This window comes from Muscardinus avellanarius (genome assembly GCF_963383645.1).
Source record: "Muscardinus avellanarius genome assembly, chromosome: 3".
In the NCBI taxonomy this organism is placed as follows: Eukaryota; Metazoa; Chordata; class Mammalia; order Rodentia; family Gliridae; genus Muscardinus; species Muscardinus avellanarius.
Genome location: NC_137788.1, coordinates 76,247,876 through 76,266,514, shown reverse-complemented (window position 1 = coordinate 76,266,514; position 18,639 = coordinate 76,247,876). Strand labels below are relative to the sequence as shown.

The window sequence follows — 18,639 nt, the reverse complement described above, 5'->3', positions numbered from 1 at the left end:
TCGCAGGAACTTAGTGAGGTTGTCAGCAACCTAGGGAGACCCTGTTTCCAAATATGTAAAATAAAATAGGGCTGGAAGTGTAGCTCAGACCCCATTACCCCACACACACACACACACACAAAACCAACAACCTGCTCTGGCAGTAACTGATCCAGTCCTAGGAGAGGGAGAACTTACTCCTGAGAGAAAGGCATTGATCCCTCTTTAGGAAATAATCATATCTTGAAGGCCCCACCAACTCTCAATATTGTTACATTGGGAATCAAATGCCAGTGAGCATTTTGGCAGTGATAAAACACATCCAAACCATAGCATTTCCCAAAAGACTTCTCTACTTAAATATTTTACTATAGGTTTAAATTTAAAATCTTAAAGCTTCTGAAATTATTTCACTTTTTAATTTTAATTTTTTGCATGTGTGGTATTGAGAATTGAACTCCAGGGGCTTTCTACCTCTGAGCTACAGCCCCAGCCCTATTTTATTTTTTATTTTAAAACAGGGCCTCATTGCCACGCGTGGTGGCACACGCTTGTAATCCCCGCACTTGGGAGGCAGAGACAGGAGGATCACGCAGGTTCGAAGCCAGCCGTGTGCGCTGGCTTAGGAGACACTGTTTCCAAATAAAAATGTAAAACTATGTCTGGGAGTGTAGCCCGGAGATAGAAGGGCTTCCAGGAACCCCAGTACCACCAAAAAAAAAAAAAAAAAAAAAAACCAAACAGGGCCTCATTGAGTTTTGAAGGGCCTCACTAAGTAGCTGAGGCTGTTCGCAAACCTGTGATCCTCCTGTTTCAGCCTCCTAAGTACCGGGATTACAAGTATGCCACCACACCCAGCTTCATATTTTCATTTTCAAAATAATCTCCTTTATGTATTTATCTATGTTCTAACCAAAGCATCACTTCCTTCTCTAACCCACTAATTCAAACTCATCTCTCCTGATAAACTATTAGTGATTAATTCTGGATGATTTTTTTTTCACTTGATTAGGCTGTATTCTGCAAGCCTAAAAACTTGCTTTGTTTGTAACATATTAATGGAACATTTTTGACATATATAAGCCAAAACTGATTGCAGGCTTTTGAGATATATTTTGCTTAACATCCTATGAGGTTCTTAAGAAAAGGAAAATTTTCTTGTTCTTGAATGTGTACCAAAATATCCTGGGAAACAGTAGGTCAATTCACTGATGGTTAATCAGAACTATACAAATAAACACCACAGCCTTTTGTTTCCTTCTGCCTGTCATTTCCTTTAGCTTCTTTCTTCTTGCTACTAGAAGATCCTTCTAGAAGAAGGATATTGTCTACTTTATAACTTCAGATATTAATGATAGAGATCAAGATTTAATTTTGCTCCTGGTACTTGGAAAATATTTTTTGGTGCTCATTTCCTAGATGGCTTTATAAAAGGACTCCTTTTAATAACCTGTGAGCAGCCTCTATTCTTTGAGTTAGTTTATTCATTAAATGGTATGACCATGATTTGGACTAAAAACACTATCTGGATATGATCCCATTTTTATCAATAATTATAAACAGATTATGTCTGAGGGCATTTTGTCTCAGAATTATTGAAGTAAAAACAGTTTTTAAAAAGCATCAGGAAACTTAACAGATCCATTACTAAAAATGAGCTTTTCATAAAGAATGTTATTCTTTATTCTATATTTAGTATTTAGTACTTCTGCCATCTCAGTTGATAATAATCATTCAAGTAACACTCAAAATTAGCTAAGAATTACAGTAAAAATTAATTTTAATAAAATATGTTAAATATGTTCTAGTTAAAAAGATTAAATCTGATGAGAAATAAATGGGTAGAAATTAAATTTGTACTGACAAGGAAATTAAAAACTTGCAGTAAGAAGCAAGTTAAGACCTATGTTTAATTACTTGGCCAATATAAATTTACTTCTCATAGGCTATCTGTATCTTTTTTTTAATAGGGTCTCAAAGGACATCCAGGGCTCCCAGGACTCCGTGGTGAACAAGTAAGTAATTCCTTTAGAAGACTTGTATCTTTTCCACTGAAAAAGATATATGTTCAGGAATACCACTCAGAGATAATTTTCTTCTATCTTCTATTTTTTTCTGTAACTTTTTCTCCTCTATGGCAAAACAACCTTTTAATTGATTAGCTGCTGTAGGTTACAAATTTTAAACATATTTCTGTATTATTCACTTTCACTATTTGCCAAATACATTTTAAAATAGTAATTCTTTTTTATACTTTCCTTGGTGCGCTGTAGTTATACATGATAGAGAGATTCAAAGTGAAACTTACATATATGCATGAATGCATCGCTTGTGTGTATTTCCCTCTGTATCCAACCCTGTTCCCCAGTCTACTTCCCCATACCTATTAGTGAGATTGGAACGATACCTTCAGTGTGAGCTGTGCCATTTCTCAAGCCTTATTTTCCCTTCTCCTCTTCCTTTTCCCACTCCTTTCTAATTTTTATTTATTTTTATTGGTGCATTGTAGTCATACATCTTAATGGGATAAAAGACTTGTGGAGACATATATGCACACAACCTACTGGTCTCTCTCCTCATCTTTTCTTTCCTATCTTCTCTCTAGCTTCCACATATGAGAGAAAACATAAGGGCCATTGACCTGAGACTAATTGATCTCACTTAGCATAGTATTCTCTAGTTCCACCCATTTTTCTATAAATGATTTTGTTCTTCTTTATGTCTGAGTAAAAATCCATTGTGTAAATAGACTACATTTTCTTTATCCATTCATCTATTGATGGACACCTAGGTTGGTTCCAGAATTTGGCTGCCTTGAATTGTGCTGCTATAAACATGATTATGCATAGTATCACTGTAGTGTTCAACTTTAATTCTTTTGGAAAGATACTAAGAGGTGGTATAGCTGAGTCACATGGTGGGTCTGTTCCTTATTACAAAACATTAGTTCTTAAACTTATATGGTTCACAGGACTCTTTGAGAATCTGATATATGCTATAAACCCTTCTTGAGAAAATATGCACCACTTATGTACATCTCTGATATTTTGTATAATTTTAGGGGCTTATCTCTTCACTGAAGCCTAATCTATAGCTGCTAGTTTCCTGATCCTTACATAAGAAAGTGCAAATAAATTTTAGTAACTATCTCAATTAGAATAGTATGTATATTGTTGTCCATGATACACATACACAATATTTAAAAGCCAAAATAGCTTTGAAACTAGTTTTTAATCATGTTATTACTTCTTTCTCCCATCAAAAACAATATATAATTGGATAAAAAAGTCATATCTATTATTTTCACTATGGGAGATACTAAGTCAGTTTGAATACAACAGTGAGGAAGGGTTAGAAACTAAAGTGATAGAAAATATTTCTTTTTAACCATAATTATCAGCGTTTTATTTCTTCAAAAGAATTCAGCCTAAGGGCCTCAACTAATAATGTATTTTCTCAATCTCAATCATGTAGTTGAACATCTGTTAGACACCATTACTAATGATTCAGCAAAGAGCCTCAGGAAGCCTTAAAGGGAATTCTAGGGGGAAAAAAAAGCAATGGTTTGTCCCAGAAAGAAGTATCTAAATGAAGAAAGAAAGCACATTTTTTTTTAGTTCATTCTTATTAAATGGGATAGTGCACTTAGCTCAGTCCCTGGGGCACAATTTTTCAAGATTACTAATTACTAGACATGGCAAGCAAAGGAAAATATATCTTTAACATGTGCAGTCTTCGTTTCCTGAAGATCAAACAAGTGATGAGAAGCATTTGAGTATTAATGGGGGAAATGTGAGAAGTGTGGTAGGAATTAATCCCCGGGGAGAAAAAGAAAATCCCTAGAATACTGCTTTGGCAGAAATGTGTGGATTCCATTGAAAGAAAACTGATACTTCACAAGACAGTGAAAAATTGTCCCTGTGTCGATACTGACCCATTTTCTTACAACCACTCTGTTACCTATTTCTGTTAGTATCTTTGTTGTACTCTAAGAGTAGGATGCTCTATAAAAGAGTGTAAAGTAAGTTTTAAGTGTTGTAAAATGTATGTTGGAATAAGTTCTTGCTTTCTATTTGTTTCTGGAAAAGAAGAGTCAAAATTTGTGTTAACTTTGAGTTATAAAAAAGGATTGAGTTTGAGGAAAGACTAAAATAATTATGCATTTAAACTGTGAAAATATTGGACATTAAGAGAAACATAACTGATTTTTTAGAACACACATATTTCTGGGAAATTTGTAATAATTTGGTCAGCAGATTATCTGGAAAGACAATTATATCATCAGTGTGAATTCTAGTAATAAGAGATGTTTGAGTCTGTTATTTGCCAGATGGTACTACCACTAACTGCAACTTCTAGAAGTATAATTATTTATTCTTTTTTTATATATTTAGCTAACTTAATGCTCAGCACCAAGAGTTATTGCAGTTACTGCCACTTATAAAGCTATTCATATGCATTGTTCTAATTTCTCTACACAATAATTTAATGGCCTAATTATTATAATTTTGTTTTATTAATGAGAAAACTGAGATATAGAGAGGGCCCGTGGCAGTGCTGGGAATCTGGATGAAGGTTGACCAACTCAGCACACGTCAATTTGCTTAGAGCAAGAAGTGAGATAGGGGTAGGCTTCTTAAACTTCCTTATTCTAATTTCTCAAGGAACTAGTGATAGAACTGTATCTCTATTCTTCCATTTAGCCTACAGATTTGAGTGATGTAGTTTTTATAAAATTCATTTTTAAGTGCAGAGTGAACTGAGTCATGGCATTTTTTATACTCTAATTGGTACAGTGTAATTATCCATTATAGTAAGATTCAAAGTAATAGAAACATATGTGCACTCATCTCAGTGTATTTTCCTCTATATCCCATCCTCCTGGCCCATCCTCCCTTACCATCTATGTCAGTAAGGTCAGTAGTGATACCTTCATGTATGGACATAATTTATCTAAACTGTATCCTTTCTCAATACTTTTCTCCTTCTCACCTCCCTCTCCCAATTTCCTTCCTTTCTTCTACTGCTCTCTTCCCATTTATCTATAAGTCCCCTTTGTTTCTTATTTTCTCTCTAGATTTCAAATATAAGAAAAAAGATAAGACCTTTGGCTTTCTGAGACTGGATAGTCTCACTTAGCATAATATTTACTAGTTTTATTCGTTTTCCTGTAAATGAAATAATGTATTTCTTTATGGCTGAGTAAAATTTCATTGTGTATATATATACCACATTTGTTTTATCCATTTGTCAACTGATAGGTATCTAGGCTGGTTCCAGATTTGGCTATTGTGAATCGTGCTGCAGTGAACTTGGGTATGCATCTCTCACGATAGTATTCTGACTATAACTTTTTCAGAAAGATACTGAGGAGTGGTATAGTAATATAATATGGTAGCTCCATTCCTAAACTTTTGAGGAGCTGCCATACTGATCTCCATGCTGGTTGTACTAATTTACAATCCCACCAATGGTGTAAAAGAATCCCCATTTCCCCATATCCTCACATCCTCACCAAAATTTATTATTGTTTGTATTCTTGATAATTGCCATTCTAACTGAAGTTAAATGGAATCTCATAGTTTTTATTTGTATTTACCTGACTGCTAATGAGGTTGAACATTTTTTCATATATTTATTGGCCATTTGTATTTTTAGACTCTTTTGAGATGAGTCAATTCAGTTCAATTGCCCATTTTTTAAAATTGGGTTATTTATGTTGTTTTGGTACTAGTTTTTTTGAGCTATTTATATATTGTAGTATTGATCTTCTATCAGAGGAATAATATCAGAGGCAAAGATCTTTTCAATTCTATAGGCTTCTCTTAAGACTCTTGGTTGTTTCTTTAGTTCCACCAAAGCTTTTTAATTTGATGGCATTCTACTGTTTGATTCTCATTCTTATTTCCTGATCTTTAAGGGTCTTTTTGAAGACGTCTCTACCAGCACCTATATGTTGGAGAAATACTCATATGTTTTCTTCTAGTAATTGCAAAGATTCTGGTCTAATTTCTAGTTTTTTTATTCATCTTGAGTTGACTTTTATGCTCAGTGAGAGATTGGGTTCCAATTTCACTTTTCTGTATATGGATATCAAGTTTCCCAGTGCTCATTATTGAAGAGGTTGTCTTTTCTCCAGAGTATCTTTAAAGCACCCTTGTCAAAAATCAACTGGCTGTAAGGATTTGTCTCTGTATCTTCTATTTAATTGGTCTATAGCTGGGTATGGTGGCACACGCTTGTAATGCCAGCATTTGGGAGACTGAGACAGGATTGTGGTTTGGGGACAGCCTCAGCTACTCAGTGATGCTCCCCACAACTGCTGAAAGCTTATTTATTTTGTTTAGTACTGTCCTAGTAGAGCAGAACTTAGACATCAAGTGTAATTCTTTTGTATTTTTCTCTATGTAACTGGAATGTGTTAGATCTCTATATGTGATATTCAAAATCATAATTTACTTAAGTCCTATAACATATTTGCTTTTTATTGGGGTTATTTAACCCAATTTAGCTAGGAAATGAATGAGAAAGGATGGTGATTTGCACTAGACAGATCAATAGTGACCTACAGAATAAAGGCAGCCTTTTAAATTTGTTTCACATCGTTCAATTGACATACCCAGAATAAAGGCAGCCTTTTAAATTTGTTTCACATCGTTCAATTGACATACCCAAATATAAGGTTATATGAAAGTCTACATATAGGCCTGTGTATTTTGGAATTGGATAGAACATAAAGGAAGGCATTTGTAAATATAGTGAAGCAAATTTCATAATTAGAAGGCTTTCCCTAGAGTGTTATGTGAATTATTTACACTTCAAAGTCACCCTAGGGAGACAGCCTTGACTACTGGGCTGTGGAATCAGATTTGCCGATTCAAATCCTGACTTCACACTTAGAAGCTGAGTGACCTTCTAATGGTAGCCTAGACAGTATTTGTCCCAATATTCTCACATTTAATATAGAGATAATATTATCTAACTTACAGGCTTTTTTAGCAAGTCAAATTAACTAATATGTATAAAATGCTTAACTAGTGCCTGGAATATGATAACTGCTCAACAAATTTTAGAGAAATAATATTTTATGTTATATATTTAAAAGGTAATGCTTAATACATAAAGATGGTTAGAAAATCATGTTATAACATCTCTGTATATAGACAATAATTTTTTTTATTCTGTAATTCCCAGAAAGCTAGTGTTTACTTGTAGTTCATGAAATTGCCCATCGTCATAACTTCTCAGATTCTTCAAATAGAGAATAGAGGTAATAGTATTTATCTCGTGGATGTGAAGTGCTTGGCATATAAAAACGTACTTGGTAAATGATAATTGTTGGATCAAGGGAAGGGAGAGGGACCTGAAGGAGAGAAATGAGAAAACAAAATTGAGGGAAATATTCTGGAGAAAGTAGAGAGAAAAACTTTAAACTGTGGTCTCCCATTTTTTATTTCCTTGGTTGGTTCTTTCTCTAGCTCCAAATTTTTAGAAATTTTAGTGTTTTATATTCTTTTTTTTTTTTTTTTTTTGGCGGTACTGGGGTTGCTGGAAGCCCTTCTATCTCCAGGCTATACTCCCAGACCTATTTTATACTTTTTAAAAATTTGGAAACAGGGCCTCGTAAGCCAGTGCGCTGACTTCGAACCTGCGTGGTCCTCCTGTCTCTGCCTCCCAAGCTCGGGGATTACTAGTGTGCGCCACCATGCCTGGCTAGTGTTTTTTTTTTTTTTTTTTTTTTTTTTTGGTGGTACTGGGGGTGGAACCCAGAGGCTTCTACCTCTGGGCTATACTCCCAGACATTTTTTATATTTTATTTGGAAACAGGGTCTCACTAAGTTGCTGAGAGCCTCACTAAGTAGCTGAGGCTGGCTTCGAACCCGTGTGATCCTCCTGTCTCAGCCTCCCAAGAGTGGGGATTACAAGCATGCACCACCACAACCGGCCGGCTAGTGTTTTATATTCTAACAGAAGGTAGCATGTCTATCTACCTCAGAACAGGAGGATAAAGTGCTAGTCTTTTATATAAAAATAAGCAGGAAGTGAATTTTACATAATAAATAAGAAATATAGAAAACTTACCATTGTTATTGAAGTAAAGGCAGCTCAACTCACAAGCTCCAGTCATTTCCTTGATTCAATAATTATCTGATATATGACCCAGCTATAGCACTCCTCTATATTTCCCAAAGAATTAAAGTTAGAATACTATGGTGATGCCTGCATATCCATGTCTATAGCAGCACAGTTGACAATGGCCAAATTATGAAACCAACCTAGGTGTCTGTCAACAGATAAATGAATAAAAGTATATACACACAGTGGAAATTCACTGGACCATAAGGAAAAGCAAAATTATTTTATTTGCAGGACAATGCATGGAAGTACAGAATATTATGCTAAGTGAGACAGTTCAAGGCTCATATGTTTTCTCTCATATGTGGAAGAAATAGAGGAAAGCAAAGGACTTCATGAAAATGAGGAGAGAGACCAGAAGAATAGTGAAGGGGGGATTAGGAGAAGGAAGAAGGGCGAGAAAAAAAGGGGCGTGAGGAAGGAAACAGACCAAATATTTCTATGTTCATATATGAAGGTATCACTACTCATTTCTCTTGCCTGTACGGGGAGTAGCAGGGTAGAGTGTAGTGAGAAACATATCAAGAGATGTTGTGTGCATATATAAATATATGTCACTTTGAATCTCACCACGATGTATAATTACATTGCATGATCAAATTCTACAAAAAGGGTACACATATAACCAAAATTCTGTTAAAGATTTTAAAAGCATATTATATTAAGGTATTAGAATGAAAATTAAATAAACTTTAAAATTCCATCCCTGAGTCACACTAGTGACCTTGCTGAATAACCATATGTAGCTACTGTGCACCACTTTGGGTCCAGAATTATAGAACATTTGAAGCACTGGCTGCAAGTTTTATTGAACAGGGCTGATAAATATCTGATATTCAGAGAATAGTCTGTGTTCTATTATTTTTGGTCTCACATAAGAGTTTATTGGAAATGCGTATGAGCAGAGTGAACATTAAAATTTGAGAAGCTCAAGGTCAGTAAATTATATTCCAGTTTGCTAATAGTGAATTTAATTAAATTTAACCAAGAATAAAAATAATTATTTGATAGAGTCTGAATATACCAATGAATAAGTGAATGAATGAATAATATATCAATGGAATAAAATGGAAAAAATAAAAGAAGGTATTTATTTTGTCTCACTTTTCCACCCATTTCTGTAGAAGTTTCCTTTTTTTATTTTTAAATTCTTATCGGTGCATTGTAATTATAATGAGATTCAAAGTGATACATTCATGTATGCAAACAACAGCTCTTGGTGCGTTTCCCTCTGCCGCAACCCCCTTCCTCCTCATGCATGCTAATGTGATTGGTGGTGAGATGTTCATCTACCAACATAACATTATTTAGTCTGTTTCTTTTCTCAAGTCTTGTTTTCCCTCCGTTTCTCCCTCCCCTAGTACCTTTCCTCTGTTCTACTGGTCTCTCTCCTCGTTTTCATGAAGTCCTTTTGCTTTCCTATTTTCTCTCTAGCTTCCACATATGACTGAAAAGCATGTGGCCCTTGCTTTCCCGAGTCTGGCTGACCTCACTTAGCGTGTTCTCTAGCTCCAACCCTTTTCATTAGGGTTGCTTTCTTATGCCTCTGAATCTCTATTAGCTCTCCTCAAGCAAACCCTGTTTTAAATCAAGAATACAAAGTTGTCCATTCCAAGTGAGTTTACTGTCTTAGTCAGTTGGGGCTGCTTTAACAGGATACTATAAATTGGATGGCTTACAGACAACAGAAATGTATCTTTAACATTTCTGGAGGCTGAAAGTCTGAGGTCAGCATGTCAGCGTGGTCAAGTTCTGGTGAGGACCAGGACCCTCTGAGTATGGACTACTAGCTTCTCCCTGTATCCTTACATGGTGCAAAGAATTTCCTAAAAGGGTGTTAATTCCATTCATCAACAGATGAATGGTTTATAAAACTATGGGATACGTACACAATGGAATTTTACTCAGCCATCAAAAATATAATTATGACATTTATAGTGAAATGGATGGAACTGGAGAACATTATGCTAAGATTAGTCAGTCACAAAAAAAATAAGAAATCAGATGCTCTCCCTAATATATGGAAGCTAGTGAGAAAAATGGGTCACAGGAGGAACTCTAGACAAAGAAGGAGATACTATAGATGAGCAAATAAGGTGATCTAACTGAAGGCAATGGGAGGGGGAAGAGGAAAATTCCCTATTGTACATAATATACATGAACAAACATATCAAAGTCAATCACTTAGCCAAATCCTTAGAGGGGAAGGAAATGGGGAGGGAATTGCCAAGGGTTAATTGGGTGATGTGTGCATGTATATATGTACCATCTTGTACTCCATTAAGATGTATGACTACAATGCACCAATAATAATAAAAAAAAGAATCTACCCACATGACTTAATGATCTCCCAAAAGTCCACCTCCTATTACCATTGGGTATGCCTACTAGGATTAGGATTTTAAGATATGAATTTTGAGACGCACACAGACACTCAGTCTACAGCACTGTCTAAACTTACTATGTGAATTTCAGATAGACCATGTAATGATAAAACTATTTATCACTTAATATCGATTTAGTTCATGATACTTGCTATAAGATTACATCTATCTTAGAAAAAAAGAAGAGTTGTTTTTAAGTTCATGTCCCCTTAGTCTTCCAGGGCTCATGCTCAGACAATTCAAGAGTGTTGTAAGATGGGTAAGAAAAGAAAAGATTCAATCCAAAATTATTATTAAGAAATGTGCCCTTCTTGCCAGGTGTGGTGGTGCACACTTTTAATCCCAGTACTTGGTAGGCTGAGACAGGAGGATTGCAGGTTTGCAGCCAGCCTCAGCTCCTTAGTGAAGCCCTCCAAAACTTAGTTAGACCCTGTTTCAAAATAAAGAATAAAAAATAGGGCGGGGGTATATAATTTAGAAGTAGAATGCCCATGGGTTCCATCCCTAGTACCAAAAAGAAAAGAAAAGAAAAAAAAAGAAATGTGCCCTGTTTACCTCTCAAATGTCTTCTTTAGTTATACAGCAGTGGGGTATTTTTTCATCCTAGATTTATCATTATTAATGATCAAAATCTCTTTTGGATGGGTCCATAATCTAAAAGTTTTACTTATTTTCATTTATTTAGCAGGTTTCTTTCATTTTCTTTCAAATAGTGATTTCAGTCAGATATTTTATGTGCAGGACTCAATAATTTATAAAAACATTCTTTCCAAACATGGCTGTTACAAATATAAGAAATTTGTTTTATTGTGTTTGCTTTGGCCTTGTATTGTTTTATTTATTCTGTTTTTTGTTTTAGGGAATTCCAGGATTGGCTGGTAATATTGGTTCACCTGGTTACCCTGGCAGGCAGGTGCAGTAACTATGTTTACACTTCTCCTTTTACGTTCTATTTTAATAACATATTGTATGTTCTAATTTTGAGATTTAACATTCAATTGACAGCTGGTTTATTTTTATTAAATATGAATACTCATAGAGAAATAATTTTTAAAAAATTGTGAAAATCCTTCAAAAAATTTATTGCAGAAAGTTTTGCTAGAAATGGGAATGGGGCTTTCAAACACATTTGATGTGATTGTGCAATGGGACCTTCAAGATTAAAATGCACAAGAGTAGCCGGGCGTGGTGGCGCACGCTTGTAAACCCCGCGCTTGGGAGGCTGAAACAGGAGGATCGTGCAGGTTGGAAGCCAGCCTCAGCTACTTAGTGAGGCTTTCAGCAACTTAGTGAGACCCTGTTTCCAAATAAAATAGAAAAAAGGTCTGGGAGTGTAGCCCAGAAGTAGAAAGCCCTTGGGTTCCACTCCCAGTACCACCAAAAAATTAAAAAAAAAATTTTAAAAATGCACAAGAGTCTATGAGATCTTAAAACAGCCCCATGCTGACTTCACAATAATATCATTGAGCAAAACGAGTTAATAACAAGAGTTAAGACTCTCTATAATAAACATTATTTTAATGACACAGTTATAAAACTTGGGAAATGGCTGACAGCGCTACATATATCAGTACCAAATACTTTTATATGAACTGAATTCAGTTCTTTGTATAACATTTTGAAATTTTACTGAATCATTTTAAATGTATTTTCCTCTAATTTCTAACTTTAACTACTTTATGCATGCTCATAATAGAGCAGTTTTCCTTTCTGTGTTTTTATAAATTGGTTATTTCTAAAATTAACTAATTGACTATAGAAAATTATATTTATATATTTTTCTCCAGAATTAAGGAAACAAAAATACCCCAAACAGTTTATTGTTAACAAAATTCTATTTTATGCTTTAAAAAATACCTGTATCTCACACACACACACACACACACACACACACACACACACGTATGTACATTTAGTACTCTTGTCACCAAGTAATGATCTATTTTGTCTGGAAAGCAGAAGATGTGAATACTTGTATGTGCAGATTAATGTAAAGTTTAAAGTGCTCTTTTTAAAGAATTATGGGGCTGGTTTTAGAATGAGTTAATATAAGAGCATAGTTTTTTAAATGAGAATTAATTTGGTGAAAAATATATGTATCTGACAATGTGTTCATCTGCTATACTTAGATAACTAAAATATATTTGTGTATAGCTTATATCCAATGCCTCTTTTGGTTCTGAAATTCAAATATTTCTTGCACATTTGTGATCTTCATTAGAGATTTCTGAATAGAGAGTTCTGAAGTTTGTAGGTTTGAGAATGATGCTCCTTTATTAATCTATTTGTTACCAACTCCTTAAAGATACCATAGTCTGATGACAGTATCTTCTGTTCACACTAGGGATTAGCTGGACCAGAAGGAAACCCAGGTCCTAAAGGAGTACGAGTAAGTGAGCATTTCCATCACTGTGTTGATTGTGTTTGCATAATAGAATTAAATATACAAAGTACTTACCATTTTTACACTTTTTCAGAAGCTTTGAATTTAATATATGTTAAGTCTGAGTATTCTTGCTATTTTCACTTGTTTGCAGAAAAAGTCTCATAGTGGTAGGCTTTGCATCCTTATTTTCTATTAATTTCCAGTTCTTAGCCTAATGCCCAATGTGTTAGAATGTGGCTTATAAAGACTTGTAGTATTATTTATATATAAACATAAACTAATCTAAAATCATGATAAAAAAGAGATAAAGTCATAGTAGTTCAAAGGTGAGGAAATTTTGTGACATAAAAACTGTCAGAGTAAGGAAGCTTTTGTAAAGAAGGAAATAAAATAAAAAGAACATCCCATTCTGTTTCTAAACCATCAGAGGAAACATTTGCCACATTTAATCATTGAGAAAGAAAAAAGTTACCATGATATATGTAGTGTGTTACAAATTAAAATCAAAGTAGATTATAAGAAAATTAGTAAAAGTAAACTATTTTTTTAAATTCTCTTGAGGGATGGGTACTAGAGGTTGAACTCAGGGGCATTCTCTCTATTTTATTATTTTCTTAAACTTTGAAATAAAGCTTCATTAATTTCTTGAGAGTCTTGCTAAATTGCTAGAGCTGACCTCCAGCTCATGATCTTCCTGTCTCAGCACCCTAACCCTGCTTCATGGGCACATGCCACCACACCCAAAAAAATCCTCTATTCTTAGCAGCCAGTTGTTTTCCTGAGCCTACATTTGTGCCTTTTATTAATCAACAGTAGCTTTTATTAATCAACAATCAATAAGTAGTTTACTTATTTCAACTAGAAATAAGTAAAGTATGCAATATTTAAATATTATATGCAATGATGATGTTTATATTTAACAATTTTCAAGTATTTTCTTCTTTATTTTGCCGTCAGTCCTGTGAAGTAGGAGGGCAGGCCTGAGGTCCCCATTTTACACATACCTCTAGTGTCATGATAGTATTTGAAAATTACTGCGATCTTTTGTTTAGTGGGCACTGCTGACATTTTCTGTTAGAATGAACATAATAATTATTAAGAAAATTTTATTCAACATGTAATCAATTACTCATTTCATTGTTCCTTTTACAATGTTTAATTGTAAAATACTCCCTTTATATCTGAACAGGCTGGACTTTTTTCATATTTTATTTTATTTTTTATTTTTTAAACAAATTTTTATTGAACATAAATGGTATGAATTTAAACTATATTTGGTGCCCTCTCCCTCATCCCCTTTTTTCCTTCCCCCCTCCCACCAATGGTTGTCCAGGTTAACCATGTCATATTCATAATTTTACACATATTCAGATGTAGACCCTCATTAATCAAGATCAGCCTTTCTCCTCTCTTATCTTTCCATTCAAACTTTGCTGATATTTCCCCTCCATTATCTGGAGTCCCACTGGTATCCTCTGTGCTTCCTAGTTTGGACATATTAGAGGAAACATATGTACCTTCTCCTTCTGTGCTTGGCTGATCTCACTTAACATAATGTTCTCCAGGGCTTTCCATCTTCTTGCAAATGATATAATTTTGTTCTTCTTTATGGCTGAATAGAATTCCATTGTGTGTATTTTCCAAAGTTTTGCTATCCATTCATCTGTTGATGGTGATCTGGGTTGGTTCCATATTTTGGCTATTACGAATTGTGCTGCTATGAACATAGGTATGCATATGTTGCTGTAGTTCTCTGAATTCAACCCCTTTGGAAAGATACCCGGGAGTGGTATAGCTGGATCATATGGTAGATCTATTCCCACCTTTCTCAGGAATCTCCACACAGATCTCCATAGTGGCTAAACTAGTTTGCACTCCCACCAACAGTGTAAAAGAGTTCCTCTTTCCGCACATCCTCGCCAGCATTTGCTGTTATTTGATTTCTTTATGCTTGCCACTCTGACTGGGGTTAGATGGAATCTCAGTGTAGTTTTTATTTGAATCTCCCTGATGGCCAGTGATGTAGAACATCTTTTCATGTATCTATTGGCCCTTTGTATCTCTTCTTTTGTGAAGTGTCTATTTAGTTCAGTTGCCCATTGATTGACTGGGTTGTTTGTATATGGAGAAAGAAAAGACCCAGAATAGCCAAAGCAATTCTCAGCAATAAGAAACATGCAGGAGGCATCACAATCCCAGACTTCAAGCTATACTATAGAGCAATAGTAGTAAAAACAGCATGGTACTGGCACAATAACAGATATACTGACCAGTGGATTAGAATAGAAGATACAGAAACAGATCCACACATCTTTAGTCAATTAATCTTTGACAAAGGGGCCAAACTCATACGCTGGAGAAAAGACAGCCTTTTCAACAAATGGTGCTGGGAGAACTGGCTAACCATTTGTAAAATGATGAATCTAAACCCCTATATCTCACCAAACACAGGAATCAACTCAAGATGGATCAAAGATTTAGAAATTAGTCCTGAGACTGTGAAGTTAGTAGAGGAGAGCATAGGTTCAACACTACAACATATAGGCACAAGCAGTAACTTTCTCAACAAAACCTCCAAAGCTCAGGAAATTAAAGCAAGAATAAACAAGTGGGATAGCACCAAACTAAAAAGTTTCTTCTCATCAAAGGAAACTATCAATAACCTAAAAAGGAAGCCTACAGAATGGGAAAAGATCTTTATCAGCCACCATTCTGATAGGGGGCTAATATCCAGAATATACAAAGAGCTCAAAAGACTCTACACAGGCTTGACTTTTAAACTCCCATGCTCTTAGTTGGTTATTTAGTTCAATGATAAATGCGAATGAGTTAGGATGTCTTTTATTTTATTTATAACCAAAACACAAGTATATTAAAGGAAAAAGTGTGTGTGTGTGGGGGGGGGTACTGGGGATTGAACCCAAAGGCATTCTACCTCTAACCTATACCCTCAGCCCTATTTTATTTTTCTATCTCTGAGCTACACCCTTAGTCCTATTTTATTTATTATTTTTAAAAAGGGTCTCACTAAATTACTGAGGCTGGCTCAACCAGCCTCAACTTCCCAAAAATTGGAATTACAGTCATTTGCCATAACACCATACCCAATTTAGCTGCATTTGTACCTGAAATTAACTATAACTGATGTTTATGAAAGTGCATATAGCTTACTTGCTTATCATGATAATACTAAATGCTTTGCTATCAGAAATAATTTTGTATTATTCATTTAAAAAATATTCCTCATTCTTCAGTTGTTTGGCTTTCAATCAAGCAAATGATAGATGTTTCATTTTATTAAAGTTAAAAGAAAAGAAACCAATTCCCTCTCTCTCTCTCTCTCTCTCTCTCTCTCTCTCTCTTCTAATTTTTGTTTCTTCATTAAACCTTTAGAATGTTAAGAAACTTCAGGTGTTTTACCTTGTCAAAACAAGAAAAAAAGCACTTCTCTTGTCATCAGGACACTCAACTAGATTTAACTCCCCAAAACTAAATTTCTACCTAGCAAAATTTATTTCAGCCTACTTAGAAATCATTTCTGAGATAATTACCTTTTACATTTGTAAAATTATGAAAAAATAAACATAATGAAATTTCCTGTTTTAACCATTTTTAGGTGTACAGTCAATGGCATTATATAAATTCACATTCCTGTGCAGTCATTATTACTATCCATCTCAAAAAAATTTACTTCATAAATTGAACCACTTACAGCCATTAAACAACTCTTTCTAGCCCCAGCCCTGTCCACTGTCATTTGCCAGTCTACTTGTGTATAAATTTGACTGCCTTAGATACCTGATATAAGTGAAGTCTTATGATAGCTACCCTTTAGTGCCTGGCTTATTTTATTTGTCACCAAGGTTTATCTAGGTGTGGCATGTGTCAAAATTTCTTCCTTTTTAAAGGCTGAAACATAGCATCTCATTTTATATGTTATGAAACATTTTTTATTTTTCTGTTGACGAACATTTGAGTTATTTTCATCTTTTGACTATTGTGAATAATGCTGATATGAGTGTACAAATACAAATGACATTTACTTTTTAATGCTGCATTCTTTAGTGTCTATTAATCTGGAATATATACTCTGAAAAGTAACCCATTCTCCAATTCACAATAAGTAAGTTTAATGTAGAACCTAAACAAAATGGTCTCCCATGTCTATAATTCAAATTCTTTAGAACCTTAACTTTTCTGTGTTTCCTAAAACCATTCTTATCTCATATATATTTCAATCTCTCTCTCTCTCTCTCTCTCTCTCTCTCTCTCTCTCTCTCTCTCTCTCTCTCTCTCTTTTCAGTGATAATTTTCCTCTTTGCTTTCTCTTTATACCTCTAGTGTACCTTTTAGGCTTTAGACATATCTGTCCTTCAAGTCTTTTCTCTAAATATGGGCTATCTCAAAGAGCCAGCCTCCTTTGAATTCTTCTTTGATTGTCGTTACCTCACTCCACATTGATCTCAAACTTTGTTAATTTTTTTTTTTTTTATGTGTGTGTGGTACTAGGGACTGAACCCAGGGATGTTCTACCTCTGAACTATACCCTTGGCCCTATTTTTGTTTTTTTATTTGGAAATAGGGTCTTGGTATGTTGCTGAGAGCCTTGCTAAGTTGCTAATACTGCCTTCAGATCTGTGGTCCTCCTTTTTTTAGACTCCCAAGTGTAGAGATTACAGGGGTATCCACCATATCTTTTCTTCCTATGTTCTTTCATAGTCTTTTGATACCTCCCTCTCTCTGCTTTACATTTTACTTAATTACATACATATATTTCCTCCCCACTATAAAATTCAGTGAAGAAAATTATTTGGTGTTGTTGATTTTTACTAGCTTCCATGCCTTGAGTTACATTCCCTACATTTTTTTAATGAAAAGTTTGAACTGTAACTGCTATTTTTAAAAAGCCTTAATAAGGTGAGAAGATATTCAAAACTTTAAGTCCTACAATTTTATGTTGCTACAAATAAAATTTAAGTATTTCTATTTAGAATTATTTATGAAGTAAATATAGAAATGAATAATATAAATGCTATTTTCATGCTTTAAGGGTTTTATTGGCTCACCTGGAGAAGCAGGACAAATGGGACCTGAAGGAGAAAGGGTAAGTTTCCTTCAAATTTTATTTCCAATGTGATCTACTTGTGATCATGTAAAAAAGGGCCATAAATTCAGATGTCAGGGAGGCAATTTTACTGAGTGAGCCAGCCAGGTTTTTAAAAAATCACCTGCAAGAAATATAGTTTCTTAAACTTTACTTAATTTAATTTTTATAAGAAAGTAACATGATATGGACATAGAATGAGATGTCTTGATTCAGTTTTTAAAAAATATTAGTATATATAATCATGAAATCTTTGTTTTTTATTCATTAATTTTTAATTTGAGCATAAAATTGTGATGGCTCATATATTTTTCTATGAAACATGAAGAAAATTTTAATGTCAGGGATATATTTTTGTCTAATTTAATTATTGGATATAACTAGTCACAAATGTAGGTATTTGACAAATGGTTTGTTATCCTTAAAAGGTCATGAGTTCTGATATTACAACTTTATCATATCTACTTGTCAGTGTTATATGCAACTCAATGATTTCTATTTGTAATCTTTCATTTTTACTCAATATTAATTGAAAAAGTATAATTAATGGAATTAGCATATTGTCACAATCTTATTCTGAATTTAGTCCTTATCTCCATAACTATAATAATATAATTTGAGCCAAAATTTCACTTCTGATTAATGATGTT

General features: G+C 34.3%; 1 protein-coding gene across 1 annotated transcript in view; it reads left to right on the top strand.

The window, feature by feature from the left end:
- COL24A1 (collagen type XXIV alpha 1 chain) overlaps positions 1 to 18,639 on the top strand; it is a gene marked incomplete at both ends in the record, with an annotated part of 326,813 nt that overhangs the window by 58,396 nt on the left and 249,778 nt on the right. The window contains 4 exons of the mRNA XM_080692101.1: positions 1,950 to 1,994; positions 11,359 to 11,412; positions 12,844 to 12,888; positions 17,936 to 17,989. Of these exons, the coding sequence (XP_080548227.1) occupies positions 1,950 to 1,994; positions 11,359 to 11,412; positions 12,844 to 12,888; positions 17,936 to 17,989 (198 nt within the window). The remainder of the gene's footprint in view (positions 1 to 1,949; positions 1,995 to 11,358; positions 11,413 to 12,843; positions 12,889 to 17,935; positions 17,990 to 18,639) is intronic.